This window comes from Myotis yumanensis, unplaced genomic scaffold (assembly GCF_028538775.1).
Source record: "Myotis yumanensis isolate MYYU_CA2020_CCGP unplaced genomic scaffold, mMyoYum1.0.hap1 SCAF_24, whole genome shotgun sequence".
In the NCBI taxonomy this organism is placed as follows: domain Eukaryota; kingdom Metazoa; phylum Chordata; class Mammalia; order Chiroptera; family Vespertilionidae; genus Myotis; species Myotis yumanensis.
Window position 1 is genome coordinate 9,075,005 of NW_027223775.1, and position 14,342 is coordinate 9,089,346.

Below are 14,342 nucleotides of genomic sequence, written 5' to 3' on the forward strand. Positions count from 1 at the left end.
CTAACAGCAGAAAGACTGGGAATGACTGGTCACTATGATACACACTGACCACCAGGGGGCAGACGCAAATGCAGGAGCTGCCCTCTGGTGGTCGGTGTGCTCCCACATGGGGGAGCTCTGCTCAGTCACAAGCCAGGCTGATGGCTGCCAGTACAGCGGTGGTGGTGGGAGCCTCTCCTGCCTCCTCAGCAGCACTAAGGATGTCTGACTGCAGCTTAGGTCTGCTCCCTGCTGGCAAGTGGACATGCCCCAAGGGCTGCCGAGCTGCCAGAGGGATGTCTGATTGCCAGCTTAGGCCCAATCCCTCGGGAAGCAGGCCTAAGCCAGCAGGTGGTCACCCCCCGAGGAGTCCCAGACTGCAAGAGGGCACAGGCCGGGCTGAGGGACGAGTGCACAAATTTTTGTGCACCGGGCCTCTAGTTGTTCTATAAGACAATTTTAAGTTTTGCTGCTATTTTTATTGACGTCTTTTTTGCTCACTAATATAAGGGAGAGATAGTGTATTCATTCCTAGGTTCCTCCACAGCACTTACAGAGTACTTCTGATAGGATGCATGAGGTGACTGTTGAATGAAGAGGAAAGATGTAGAGCATACGTTTGTTTTCATAGCTTTCAGAGGTCCTGTTACAGATCATTTTATTCCCTCCAATGGAATCCTATTATACTGATGTTAGCTGGTGTCTAGAAAGCTCATCATAGAGTTTTTAAATTACGGTATTTCATGATATGGGCCAGTCAGGCTTTTTCTTGTTTCTTTGCTTTTCTTTTTTGCTCCAGCTTGACTTTAACGGCTCATTAACCTGTTGTGTCCAGTAAAGCATTTTACTGTGGCACTTCTACAGTAATAATATTTGACTCAACTATAACATTAAAAATATTCTTAAGTGGATATTTTGATTTTCATGCATTCATTATCGTCTTTTTATTTGGAATAAATAATGAGCAGCTTGTGAGTATTAACAGTTGTTACCTTTGAAATTTAATTGCACATTGTTTAGAACGTGGGGTGAAAATTAGTGGTTTGTAACTCAGCTCTGTGCTTTGTTTTAGGATATGGCATGCTTGCAGATAAATGCAAACTGGGTGTTGCCAGTGATACTAAAGAATTTATCAAAGAATTGGCCCAATTGCACAAAAAGCTCGTGAATGATGCTGTAAGTAGTGTACACTTAATACTAAGAACTAAGGAGGGAAGTCAGCATTGGGGTATTTTGCTTGTCAAAATGTATATGACAATCGTCCCAACAATATTTCCTTTCCTGAAAAGCAACTGCAAGAGCTGGTCAATCATCCAAACTCTGTTAACTGGCTAGTTGAGGACTAAGAAGAAAGTACTTAAACTTAAGTTCGAAATGTCATTTAAATGCTGTTGTTTTACTATTAAGGTGACACCTCACCTCAGCATTGTATTAAAAATGTTTCATTACCATATACATAGATTTAATTTCTTATCATTTAAATATTTCACATCTATCTTTATGGGTAAATTAACTGCAAAATTTTGGTTTTTAAATTTGAGTTTCTGTGAGTGCATGGACATTTCATTGTGTGTGCATCTAAAGGCTTAATTAATCTTATACTTTTTTGTAGTGTGCATTTTTTATGTAAGACAACATTCAAAATCATTTGGAAATGTGATGTAATGAATGTGAAATTCTCTCAGAATATATTTGGAAAAATTTAGTTAACTTTATTCTCATTAGCAAATTTCAATGTTTTAACTACTTAGAGACTAAGCCATACACCAGCATTGTATATGCCTAATGCTGATTAAAATAAAATAACCATGTTTGAAAATGTGTGTGTGTGAGAGAGAGAGATTTTTTAATATGGAAAGGAAGAGGGAGAAATTGGAAGAAGCAGATGTGTGATCATGGATGGAGGTAGGTCTTGTGAGACTGGAGTTCAGACCAGTAGGTGCACTGTTAGCCCAACATTGGGGAAAAGGATGGTACCAGTACTGAGGACTAAAGACAAAAGAATAGAAATGGAAAGTAAGGTGAAACTCATTTACTGGGGAAAAGCTACTTCTACAACTGAAGAGAGGTAGCACATTTCAGATCCCCGTATATTAGAGAGACGGAAGTCATTTTTACAATATATTTACATCCTGTATTGTTAAATATCTTTTCACTATTAGCTTTATTCAAATAAGACGTCAAGAAAGGTGTGCAGGCTGAGTTTCTTTGGTATGTTCCACAGCTTTTAAAAATCTGTATCAGTTCTCCCTTCCCCAGGTCCTCTCATTTATTGAAGAGACCAGGTCATTGTGTCACTGAATTTTGGAAATCCTGCATCTGGCAGATCACACCCCTGATGTTTCTTAACACATTCTTCTCACTGATGTTCACTGAACTGGTAGAGCTGGAGGCTTCATCATTTCAGCCTTGACTCTTTGGCAATAATATGTCCTAGATGGTGCTTTATACTTCCCATCACATCCATAGTCCATCAGGAGATACTTAATGTCTGTGTCTGTTTTTATTGTGCTGTTCAGATTGAGCGGGTGTTTCAGGTGTAACTTGCCTCCACACTCATTACAAAGTTTCCTATCACAAGGTTGATCATATATCATTCAAAGGAGGCCATTTTGAACAGGGGGTGCAAGAAGGTGCAGTATTAGTAATGCTGATGACACAGCTAATGTAAACCAGGCCTTGTCCCAGGGAAAGCATGGTGTATGTTCACCGGCCGCAGCAACCTCCACATAATGTATTTAGCAGCCAGTGAGGGTTGTTGCCTGGATTCAGTAATTCGTTTGGTGTTGCAAATGATAATTTTTCTACATTTATTGCTCAGACGTCTTCCATAGAGTATAAGTATGGCCCAGCTGTCGTGGCTCACTGGTTGAGCACTGACCAGGTTGTAACTTAGCAAGGAGAAAAATCCCCTTATGATGCAATTGCTAAGTACCCTAGAGTGTCTACCTACGAGCAGATGTCACCACAGTAAGCCCCAAGCTGCTTGAAAAAGAAACCATTAAATCCACAATAATTCAATAAGTGATTAATATATAAACAGTTCTTATTCCAAGCTGTTCAGAAAAAAAAAAAAAAAAAACGAAAAAAAACTTTGGAATAAAATCATTCTTTGGTCCAAAATCAGATGGCAACTCACAGATTAGAGTCTCAGAATTGAAGATTATATTTCACATATGTTGTTCAACTCATTAAGTGTAATTTACACAATCTATATGTTATAAACACCAAACAAACATAGCCTGTGGGAAATGGGACTTGGGTTAATAACATTCTTCTGGTTATGCATCCTGTCAAACGTAATTAGTTTATGGCTAGAAACAATAAGTTAAAATGAGAAGTCTGACCTTCCAATTAGTCATTAGGGACTTTCCCATTATTAGTACTCTCAAATAAACAGTGCTGGCCAAAAGTTTATGTACTACAAAACATTTGTGTGAAATGCAAAATGCAATGTATTTTTTTGTTTGTTTGTTAATCTTCACCTGAGGGTATTTTTTCATTCACTTTTAGAGAGAGTGCAGGGGAGGGAAAGGGGGAGAGAGAGAGAAACGTCAATGCAAGAGATTTACATTGATTGATTGCCTCCTGCAGTGCCCAGTAAGCTGCAACCCAGGTAAATGCCCTCTTGTGGGCATTCTGAGAGCAATAACCTAGTAAGGAATTAGGCCCCTGTTGTGGGCATTCTGAGAACAGCACCCTGGTGCCTACTTGCGGACAGTCTTGAGAACAGCAGCCCACTAAGGAATTCTGTGAGTCTGAAAATGAAACCTGTCCCACAGCTCCCTTAGGTTGTCCTGTTTTAAAATTGTGGTTTTTTTTCTTTTTGGTTCTCTATTCAGTGATTTTTTTCTACCTGTCTTCTAACCCACTGATCTGATCATCAGTTTTCCCCAACCTGCTTGTATGCCTTCCAATATGTTCTGTATGAGGAAAGTTTTTCTCATGGGGCTGCATGTCCTCTGTGCAGCACAGAGGGCACAGAGGAGACAGCACCCCCTAGGAACGGAAACTTTGATCCCCACATGGGGCTGCAAACACTTCATTCCGCACAGAGGGTGCAGAAGAGACAGCTTTCATCAGGAATTCCCCCATTGGTCTCCAGGTCAGCCTGCATGTTTTCCGTGCACCAAAGGAGGGTGCAGAGGATGCAGGTTTGATCAGGAATTAAGCATTCGGTCCCCTTTTTGTGCTGTTTGTTCTTTGTGCACCACAAGGGGCTGAAGCAGCAGCTCTGATCAGGAATTCAGCCTTTGTTCCACACATGGGGCTGCACATACTTCGTTCACCACAAGAAGGTGAAGAAGAGGTATCTCCCATGAGTACTTCAGCCTTTGGGCCACACTTAGGGCTGTGGCCTTCTTTCTCACAAGAGGGTGCAGAAGAGAATGCTCCATCAGGCATTCAGTCTTTGGTCCCATTACTGGGTTGCACGTTCTCTATGCACTGCAAGAGGGCGTAAAAGAGACAGTTCCAAACAGGAACTCAGTCTTTGGTCCTCACATGAGTCTGCGTGTCCTTAGTTTGCCACAAGAGGGCGTAGAAAAGACAACTCCCACCAGGAATCCAGTTTTTGGTCCCCTTTTTGGGGCTGCATGTTTTCTCTGCACTACAGCAGGTGCAGAAGAGGCAGCTTTGATCAGGAATCAGCCTTTGGTGTCCACACTTTCCTGAGCAGTTCAGTCTCAGGCACCTGAAGAACCTGATTTATGCTCACCTGTTTCCTAGATCTCCATCTTCCCATCAGTGGGAAAAATAGATTTACCTTGGAAGAAATATTGTAATATGCATTGGAGTTGTCAGTCAGCTTGGTGTATCTAGCAAAGTGAGGACATGTTTTTGTGGGGGCATTGAAGACACCTCTGCCATGTGATGCCTTTTACACACAGTTAGGACTTACTTTCACTGTAGAGCAGCTCTGCAGAATGCCTGTTGATGTGCTTCTGGAGTGGCATGGCCGCAGACAGATGCAGGACACTGTGACCTGGGCACCCAGCCCATCTTCATTCTTAATTGACCCCAGCATTGAAAGCCTCTTCTATTGGAAGATCCCTTTACCTGAGGGGGCACAGCCTCACCCCCAATATATAAACAAAGACACTTGCTGCTTGCCTCCCCGGCCTCTCTTCCAACTGGAAGAAGGCACAGGGCTCTGCAGAGCCAATCAGATGTGCCCAATAGCAAGAGACTTTGACTACCCATTGCCACTCCAGACACTGAGCTTTGCCCAGGCACTGGAGACATACACATGAGCATTGTGGTCATGGTGTATCAAGTCAAGTTGGTGAATACAAATGAGTCATGGAGCAAACAAACCAATAAAGGAGAAGACTTGGTTTTCAGACGTTTCCTGGTGATACTCTAGCTCTGCAGGGATGTTTTTTTGTTGCTCAGATGGCAGGTACCAGAAACCAATGGGATTGTAAGGCCATGAAAGCGATGATGGGAGGAGGGGTACCTGCAGAGAGAAGCTCTTGAAGAGCTTCAGGAACTGGGACTCACACAGGAGTTTGGGTTGACAGAGGTGTAGCCGCGGTAGTGTCATTTGAGTAGAACAGTGCTCCTAGCAGATAGCTTCAGGTGCATTTTAACTTACTGGTCTGTTTGTCATAACATAAAGACTTATGAATGAGTCTGCTTAAGTGCACGTGGCCAAAGACTTCCAATTTTGTTGTGTAGCAGCAATAGAGCATTACTGCAGTCATTTCCTCTTTCATTTATTTTTTTAGAGAAATCTGACCAAAGGGTATTTTTTCTATTGATTTTTGGAGAGTGGAAGGGTTGGGTGGGACAGAGAGGGGGACAGAGAGAGGGAGAGAAACACTGATGCGAGGCACTTGATTGCTTGACTCCTGCATGTGCCCTAACTGGGCTGAGGATCGAACCTGAAACCCAGGTACATGCCCTTGACTGGGAATCAAACCCGAGACCCTGCAGTACTTGATTCGATGCTCTAACCCCTGAGCCATGCCGGCCAGGGCTGTTAAGTGGCTCTTTGGTGAGGACAGTGATTGCTACTCAGTGCCCCCATTTTCCAGAACATGTTTCCATGCATGCAATTCTGTGAAGAACCCCCTCCTGCCCCACTCCTGCCTTGCAAGTGGAGGAGGTGCTTCAGATAAAAAGGAGCCAGACTGGGGGAGTGGGGGAGTGACCATTTGGCCACATTCTGAGCCTTCTGTAGAGGCACACACCTGCTCCCCCTCCTGCCCCTCCTCATGCAGCTCACAAAGTGATTCCCAGGCTCCGCACACTAACCAACAGCCAGTCCCAAAGATGTAAACATCCAGGAGCATGAAGGATGTCCAAGATCACCTGCAGGGGGAGCACCAATATGGGAGCAAGGAACAAAACCCTTCCATGTACAGTGAGTGCACATCCCACCAATAGGTCCACTAAAGCTGAGCTCATGGACAAAGGGGTGCATGTTCCAGTCATGATAGAGAAGGGTCCGCTTACCCAAGGACAGTCTGGCCCAAATCCACCTCCCTGTATGGTCTAAATCCCCAGGAAGCTGTCTCTGATCCAGGATCATCGCTGAGGCCAGAAGCCCTGCTGGGTGCCTCCTCCCTGGGCACTCTCCCCTCCTCGGCTCGCTGCATGTTCACTCCCAGGACCTGCTTGCATTTGGCAGGATGGAGGCTGCCAGGAGCTGCTCCCCGCACCCACCCCATGGGAATAGGCTTGGTCAATGGGGGTGGGGGCTAAAGACGAAAAGAAAGTAAGTGGGCTGCACCCCAACAAACCCAGAACCATGAAGAGCTGGGCAGGGCCCTGGATGGTTTTACTCAGTGATTAGAGAGTCAGCCTGTGGACTGAAGGGTCATGGGTTCAATTCCCTGTCAAGGGTGCAAACCTTGATTGCAGGTTTGATCCTCAGCCCCTCGGGAGGAAGCAGGTAGATGCCTCTCATCCATCTCTCGCTCTCCCTCTCCCTTTCCTTCTCCCTCTTCCTTTCCTTCTCCCTCTCCCTTTCCTTCTCCCTCTCCCTTTCCTTCTCCCTCTCCCTCCCCCCCTCCCCCTCCCCTTCTCCCTCTCCCTATCAATGAAAAAACATATTCTCTAGGAGGGCTAATAAAAGAAATAAGGCAGGTAGGGCCCAGCCCTCACTTGGCTCCCACAGAAGATAGAGCTGCACATGCAGGAGCGTGACCCACTTTGTGACTCAGAGCAAAATGCAGCCTGTGTCCCCAGTACAACTGCCTCCTTGTCCCAGGGAGGGACATCCACGAAGGAATGAAATGATGCTAGGGGTGAAAGTGGCCCTGATACTTCCAATTCTGCAAATTCCTCTGAGTTCATTGTGGAACCTCGTTCCCAGCAAACCACCAGGGGACAGGAGGAAAGTCCCCACTTTGACTTTTCCAAATGGCCGGCCAGAAGTCACCCTCACCCCCACCCCCCGCCCCCTGTGGAGTCTAGTGAACAACATAAGCTGATAAACCAAAAGAGACCTAGAGACATGGAAGCAGGGAAGAGACTGAAACCTCAGAGGGAAGGCAGGCATGGTGGTTGGGAAGAGATCAGCCAATGAACTTGTAAGCATATATGCATCACCCATGGACAGGGACAATGGGTGGTGGAAGCCTGTGGGGGGCGGGGGGGGGGGGTCAAGAGGGGGAAAGGGGGACATTTGTAATACTTTCAACAATAAAGATTAAAACAGAAACACATGCCCTTAGGAGAGTTACCCTTTGCCACACCCGGGCTGCTGTTCCCACATCTGGGCAGGTTCAGCCGAAGTCCGGGAGGCACGCACCCGAGTCTGTGTCTGCTCATCGGGGAGTGGTGGGCCCCAGGGACCGAGAGGGACGAAGAAAGCACACCTACCACGTTCTCTCGTATCAAAATAGAGCGATTTATTCAAGACACTGAATAGGAGCTGCTGATTCTCTTGGAACAATGGGCTACCACACGCAAGGTGATCATTTTTGTCGGAGCGCGTGAGGGTGCGCGAGGTGCGGGGACAGATGCGGATGCGGACATGGACGCGGGCGGACGGGGTGGAGGTGCTGCCGGAGAAGCACAGTTGCTGGCGCGTCTGACACAGACGACAAACACCGCAGGAGCCAGAGTTCAAAGCCCTGAGGCTGGGCGGAGGGGTCGTTTGTGCATTTGACCGGAAACACGATTTGTGAAGAAAGAAAGGTGGAACAGGCTGAAAAGGAGGAAAGTAACCAGAACGAAGCAGACCTGACGTCGGACAAAGTGCACTTCCCTGCCCCACACTGATGTTAGGACAGAAGGAAACTCAAGTCCCCGCCCGGCTGGTGTGGCTCAGTGGTTAAGCAGCGACCTATGACCCAGGAGGTCTCGGTTGGATTCCTGGTCAGGGCACATGCTCCGCTGTGGGCTCGCTGGGTCCCCACTAGGGGGCCTGCAGAAGGCAGCCCATCAATGATTCTCTCATCATTGATATTCACCCCCCTCTCTCTCCTCCTTCCTTCCTCTCTGTAATTAATAACAAAAACATATTTGAAAAAAGACTCCAGTCCCCGGGATGATGCTGGTCACTGCCCGTTCCCGCCACCCCCGGTCCCGGCAATCCCAGCCGGAGAGTCTGGGAGGCTCGGCGTGGGACATCTGCTCAGAGTCAAGGTCACGTTTGGCCACTAACTGTCAGCGTTAGGGTTTAAGCTATAAGTAAATGAGGGCGAACAGTCACAGGACGCCGGGCCGACTTTCTGGAGCTCAGCTCCCCGTGAGCATGGGCGCTGCCACGGCGCCTGGACGCGCACGCTTGGTCCCCCTGTGGCTGCGGCCGCTCTTCTTGGACGGTCAGGGGCAGGAAGCCAGGGCCTGGGGTCGGCCTTCATCCCCACGGGTCCCCGCCTCCGGGATTGAGCCCGCGTGGTCCAGGGACTCCCAGCCCTCGGCTCCCACCTCACTCGGGCCAAGCGGGTCGGGTTTACCCACGGACCACGCGTCGGCGACACCCTGGCTCCTGGCCTCGTGGGAGGATTGTCTGCTGAAGCTCCGAGCGCGCGCCCTGCAGGCGCCCGAAGTGTCCTGGCCCCCGGCCCCCCTGGGCGGCGAGGCCCTGCGGAGACGCGCCCGTTTCTATGGGGGGCAGGGGGGCAGATGGCACCTCCACACACCGCCCCAAACTTCCTGACTTCTTGGGGCAGGAATGACCTAAGTTGGCTGGGATGTCAGCTGCCTTCAGAGACCAGAGTGGTGACGTCATAGACGTTGGGCTTGGGAGGTGCAAGTGGTGACGTCATAGGCTCTGAGCTTCGCCGAGTGCCCGGGCCACGGCCCAAATAAAGCACCCAACTCGGAACCAGCACTTTTGGGTCTTCTCCGGCCGGGACTCCAGAATGTCACGTATCCACAGGGAGCCCGGTGATGACGGCATGATGAGGTTCCGTGGGCCCGGCCCGGTCCGTCCAGGTCTCTTGGACGCGCGCACCTGCCCTGAGGGTGGATTTCCGGCACCTCGGATGGATCCTGTCTGGCGGCTGGGACACCGGAGGCGGAGCTCTGCGCACGACCGGCCGCCCGCCCCCCTGTCCCGTCTGCGCCCGCAGCAACAGGACGGCCCCTCTCGCACTGCTCCCTGCAAAACCAGCTCGGCGGCGGGGCTGTCATGCAAGGGCTACCTCAGCAAGGACAGGAAACTCCCGTGGGAACACAAAGCCAGGTTTAATTTTTTAAAAACGGTAAAAAGACTCATGATTAGAAAAAGAAACGCGCATTTGGCGGAGAAAGAAGGGATGGAGACGGAGGTGACGGTGACAGTCCACCTGTGGTTCACCGGCGGGGCCTCCCTCCCCGTTCACCTCGGACCAGTGGAGACGCAGCGCCGTGGGGGCAGCCTTGCTAGGCGCCCCCCCCCCCCCCCTCCGCCTCCTGGGCCAATGGCCGTCCCGGGAACCTACGGGCGACTCGGAGCAGCGCCTTCTGTGTCAATGTCTTCAATACCATCTGGTTGGGGACTCGCTCCTGAGGTCACAGCGCACGCCCCTTCATTCCCCTCCTGCGGCCACACAGACAGATTCCAGGGACCCCGGGCTGCCCCCCGTCCAGAGCGGGGTGTCCCTCCGCCTAGGGAACCCCGCGGCGTCCTCGGATCTGTCCCCCACGGGTGCCCTCCCACCTGCCACGCGGCCCGAGGCCACGGAACCGCTCCCCGGAATAGTTTAAAATAGGAAACCGCACAAAGCTGTCTGATGGCCATTGTAGGATTTTAAAATCGTTTTAACATAAAAATATCTTTTCTTTTTTCCAAAAATACTCCGGGCTCTCTCTCTTATAAGTCTTTTTTTTTCTCCTGTAAAAAGCCCCCCCTGCCCTGCCTTCCTACATAAAGCACTTATTTTGCGTGGAAAGTGCCCTCGAGACCTACGATGCATAGGAAACAATATGACACAGGGATGGGGGGGGGGGGGGGGGGCGAGGCAGAAGGGGGAGAGGCAGAAGAGGGGAGGAGCGAGAAAGGGGTCGACAAAGATTTTGCCATGTGTCCCCAAGGCCACATCTACAGCAAATCCAGACACGGAAGGGAGGACAAAGATGGGGGGGCGGGCAGGGACAGGGACGGGAAGAAGGCGAAACCAGCCCCATCGTGGACGGAAGGCCCAGCAAAGCCGTCGGGACAACGAAGGTTGTGGGACACAGACGAGTCAGGGTCACCGAGGCGCGCATTCCCGCCGCACAGGCTGGTCTTGGAATCTCCTCTGCAAGCCAACCGCGGTGTCCCCATCGTGAGGGAACCACGCAGCCCGCGGGGGTGGGGGTGGGGGTTGGGGGAGCTTCCCACTCCCTTTCGGGTGATCGCCGCAGTTTTCTTTCTCTTCTTTTTTGGCACAGCTTTCCCCCCGGCTGTGGAAGGCCTCAGAGCCGTCCGCACGCACCATCCGGCTGGTGGCGTCAGGCTGCCCCCCTCCGATACAACTGTGTGTGAAAGGTTTCGGTGAGGACTACGGAGTACAGGCTCCGGGGCGTGGCCGGGGAGGGGCTGGCTCCAAGGTCATGCCCACGTGCCACGCCCGCGCAGTATCGCAGCTGCAAGATCCAGTCTCAGGGGTGCCAAGGCCCCCGTGCCCACCACTGCTGGTCCATGACTTCTCTCCTCTTTCCCGGGACACTGCGGTCACTTCCGAAGATCTAACACGCACACCTGTGGGGAAACAGAGCCTGTGACTGTGGCTGGAACAGTTACTGTAAAAAAGGGAACAGAAAAGTTACTTTGTGGAAGTTACGGCAGTAACATGGCCAGGAAATGTTACTTGTATGGAAGGGAACAGAGCCGGGCGGGCAAATTATACTGTATAGCCCACGGATCAAATTAGGCCCGCCCAACTGTTTTATAAATAAAGTTTTATTGGCACACCGTTCTGAACATTCAGAGAAACTCTAACAACAGCCTAGTGACTGAGCCTTTGACCATCCTGGGAACTAATACAGAGGCAGTGGCCATGGTACGGCCCAGACACCGAGTGGCAGGGCCGATGACCAGTCAAGCCTGAGCTCATGGCCTTGGGGAACACGAGTGGGCTACCCCGACCCTCGGCAACCCTCCCACCGCCCCTTGCCTCAGGGGATCACCATAGGGCCCAGGACCCAGGAGACCCTTTTGTCAGCAGAGGGTCCAGGCTGGGGCACCATCCAGGGTCGGAGACAGGAGCCAGGTGCTCAGCCTGGGCCCTGGGTATCGGCTGCCGGGCGTGTCCCCTTTCCGCCCCGCGCCCCCCACCTCCAGCACACCGGGGGTGTTGCTTACGGAGCCGTCGGATGCACTGGCGCCCACTTTGTCCCCTCGGGCGTTCCAGCAGACCTCGAAGATGCCACCGGTGCCTCGGTAGCTGTGGACCAGGCTCCCACTCTGCAAAGCAAAGCAGCCGTCAGGAGCTAAGGGGGCGGGACGGGGCGGGAGCAAGGCCACAGCGCATCCACGTGGTTGTATTTAGGGGGCATCCTCTCACTGAGGATCAAAGAGGCTTGAGATCTAGGCAAAAGGAGTGACATAATGTGATGAGGTTTCGACCTTGGGCGGTACCTAATGTCGTTTTTCTTTTTTAAATATACTTTTATTGGTTTCAGAGAGGAAGGGAGAAGAAGAGGGATAGAAACATCCATGATGAGAGAGAAACATGGATCAGCTGCCTCCTGCACGCCCCCCACTGGGGATCAAGCCCGCAACCCAGGCGTGTGCCCTGATCGTGAATCCAACCGTGACCTCCTGGCTCATAGGTTGATACTCAACCACTGAGCCACGCTGACCGAGCCCTCATGTCATTTTTCTACGATGTCACTTTACAAATTCACCCGTCACTGTTTCTATGAAGAGGCACTGTATTCCTGGAACGTGTGTTTTCTGCGTGGCCTGTCTGGGCTGCGGGGCTTAGTAGCAGCCGGGCTCCGCGGAGGGTCCCCCCTCACCTCTCCCTCTCCAAGAGCATGGAGCTCGGGTGAGGCAGACGCCGGGAAGCCTGCGGTCTCAGTGGACACCCTGCCCATGGCAGTTTGTTCACTTGCCTCATGTACTCCCAGCCCTTGCCACAAGGGGGCATGGGCTCAAGGCAAACGTACTGCAATGTCAAACCAGCCACAGGGAACCCCAAGGCAGGCTGGATTACAAGAGGTGAAGGGAGGCCATGCAATCCACCCCGAGGTCACACAAACTGGATCGCTGGCCTTTTGCAACGGCTCCGACCATTTCTCCTCCATCGGCGGGAGGACCGAGAGCTGACTGCGCAACACAACAGTCCCTACTCTACCTCTCACCCACGTCCACTCTTTTTCAAAATTTATTTATTTTTTATTTTTATTGATTTCAGAGAGGAAGAGAGGGAGAGAGAGAAACATCCATGATGAGAGAGAATCATGGATCAGCTGCCTCCTGCACACCCCCTACTGGGGATCCAGCCCACAACCCAGGCATGTGCTCTGACCCGGAATCGAACCCGGGACACTTCAGTCTGCTGAGCCCCACCCACTTCCACTCTTTATATTCAGAACCTCTTACCCAGGGATACCCACGCTGCTGCATTTACTCAAATGCTGTCTCCTTTGAGTTCTGCCAACAGCACAACCCAATATGACATACCCTTTCCTACGGAAACATACACTATTTTCATTAGGAAAATCAAAGTGGCACCACAAAGCAAACAGATATTCCTTTGCTACACGATGTGGCCCAGAGGTCAGGGCTGGCCCCGCCCCTTGGCTGACCCCCTGGGAGCTCAAATGTAATGACGCCTATTCCCCCAACTTTAGTACCCTGGGAGCAGCATTTCTGGCGACAAGAGGACTGGGTTATGGTTTTCCCATCTTCCAGAAAAGGATGAGGCAGGTGACTCACTCCCCAGCACAAACTCCCCAGAGGATGTCTCGAGCCTGAGTCACCGAAACTTGACATTGGGCATGCCTCTGAGAAAGGTCCGAGGGATTACCTGAGTGTTCCAGATGTGCACGCACTTGTCGAAGGAGCCGCTGGCCAGGTACTTGCCGTCGGGGCTGAACGCGACACTGTAGACAGGTTCCTGGTGTTTGGTGAGTGTGTGGATGCACACGCCGCGCTCCACGTCCCACAGCCGGACCGTGGAGTCGAACGAAGCGCTAGGAAGAAGGGAGGAAACGTCACCACAGATAATAACAGGGATGCTTCGTCATGGTGAAAATGTGACTCAGATGCATTAACAGCAAAGCCATTGTTATAAAATAACTAGTGGCCCGGTGCACAAAGTTCATGCACATTAAAAGGGAATTAGTTAGAGGAAATATTTTAATTCCCTTTCTCTATAAGAGAAGTGTCAGAGATGAAAGAAAATTACTAAAATGTATATGCAAATCTCCCTCCTGTCAGATCTAGAGCACGCCGTGTGACCTAGAGTCAAGTACCCGCCCACCACCCGCACGCACTTCGAAAACGCAGGAGACCCAGACCCAGCTGGCCCCATCCCCGTCAAGCCCCTCTGGGCAGGGGGGTGCGGCCTGAGGTCCCCTGCCAGGCACTGAGGCAGGGGGGGCACAGCCTGAGATCCCCGTCAAGCCCTGCCGGGCGGGGGGTGTGACCTGAGGTCTCCTGACTCAGGGCTGGGGCAGGGGGCGTGGCCTGAGGTCCCCCGTCTAGCCCCACTAAGTGAGGGGTGTGGCCTGAGGTCCCTCATCAAGCCCCGCTGGGCCGGGGGCGCAGCCTGAGGTCCCTCGCCCTGGCCAGGTGCCATGAAGCCTCAGGTCCCTGCTGTCTGGTCGTGATGTTATGGTGTCCTAGCTAATTTGCATATTCCTCTATTATATAGAAGATAGATTCCTGTCCTTTGCTTTTGCTTTTTTGCATGCTGTTACTGGGGAAACAGGGTGATTTCACATTCATTGGTTCCTGCAATCCGCTGTGTGCACCGTGGATCCCAGACCCT

At 51.2% G+C, this 14,342-nt stretch overlaps 1 protein-coding gene across 2 annotated transcripts in view; it reads right to left on the bottom strand.

Moving 5' to 3' along the window:
- Nucleotides 1-9,605: 9,605 nt before the first annotated feature.
- Nucleotides 9,606-14,342, bottom strand: part of TBL1X (transducin beta like 1 X-linked) — a 94,062-nt gene continuing 89,325 nt past the window's right edge. For both annotated transcript variants that reach the window (XM_070402683.1, XM_070402682.1), the window contains exons 15-17: nt 13,377-13,542; nt 11,705-11,806; nt 9,606-11,101 (exon numbers count right to left, since the gene is read on the bottom strand). In XM_070402683.1, coding sequence (XP_070258784.1) covers nt 11,075-11,101; nt 11,705-11,806; nt 13,377-13,542 — 295 coding nt within the window. In that variant the 3' untranslated portion in view covers nt 9,606-11,074. The remainder of the gene's footprint in view (nt 11,102-11,704; nt 11,807-13,376; nt 13,543-14,342) is intronic.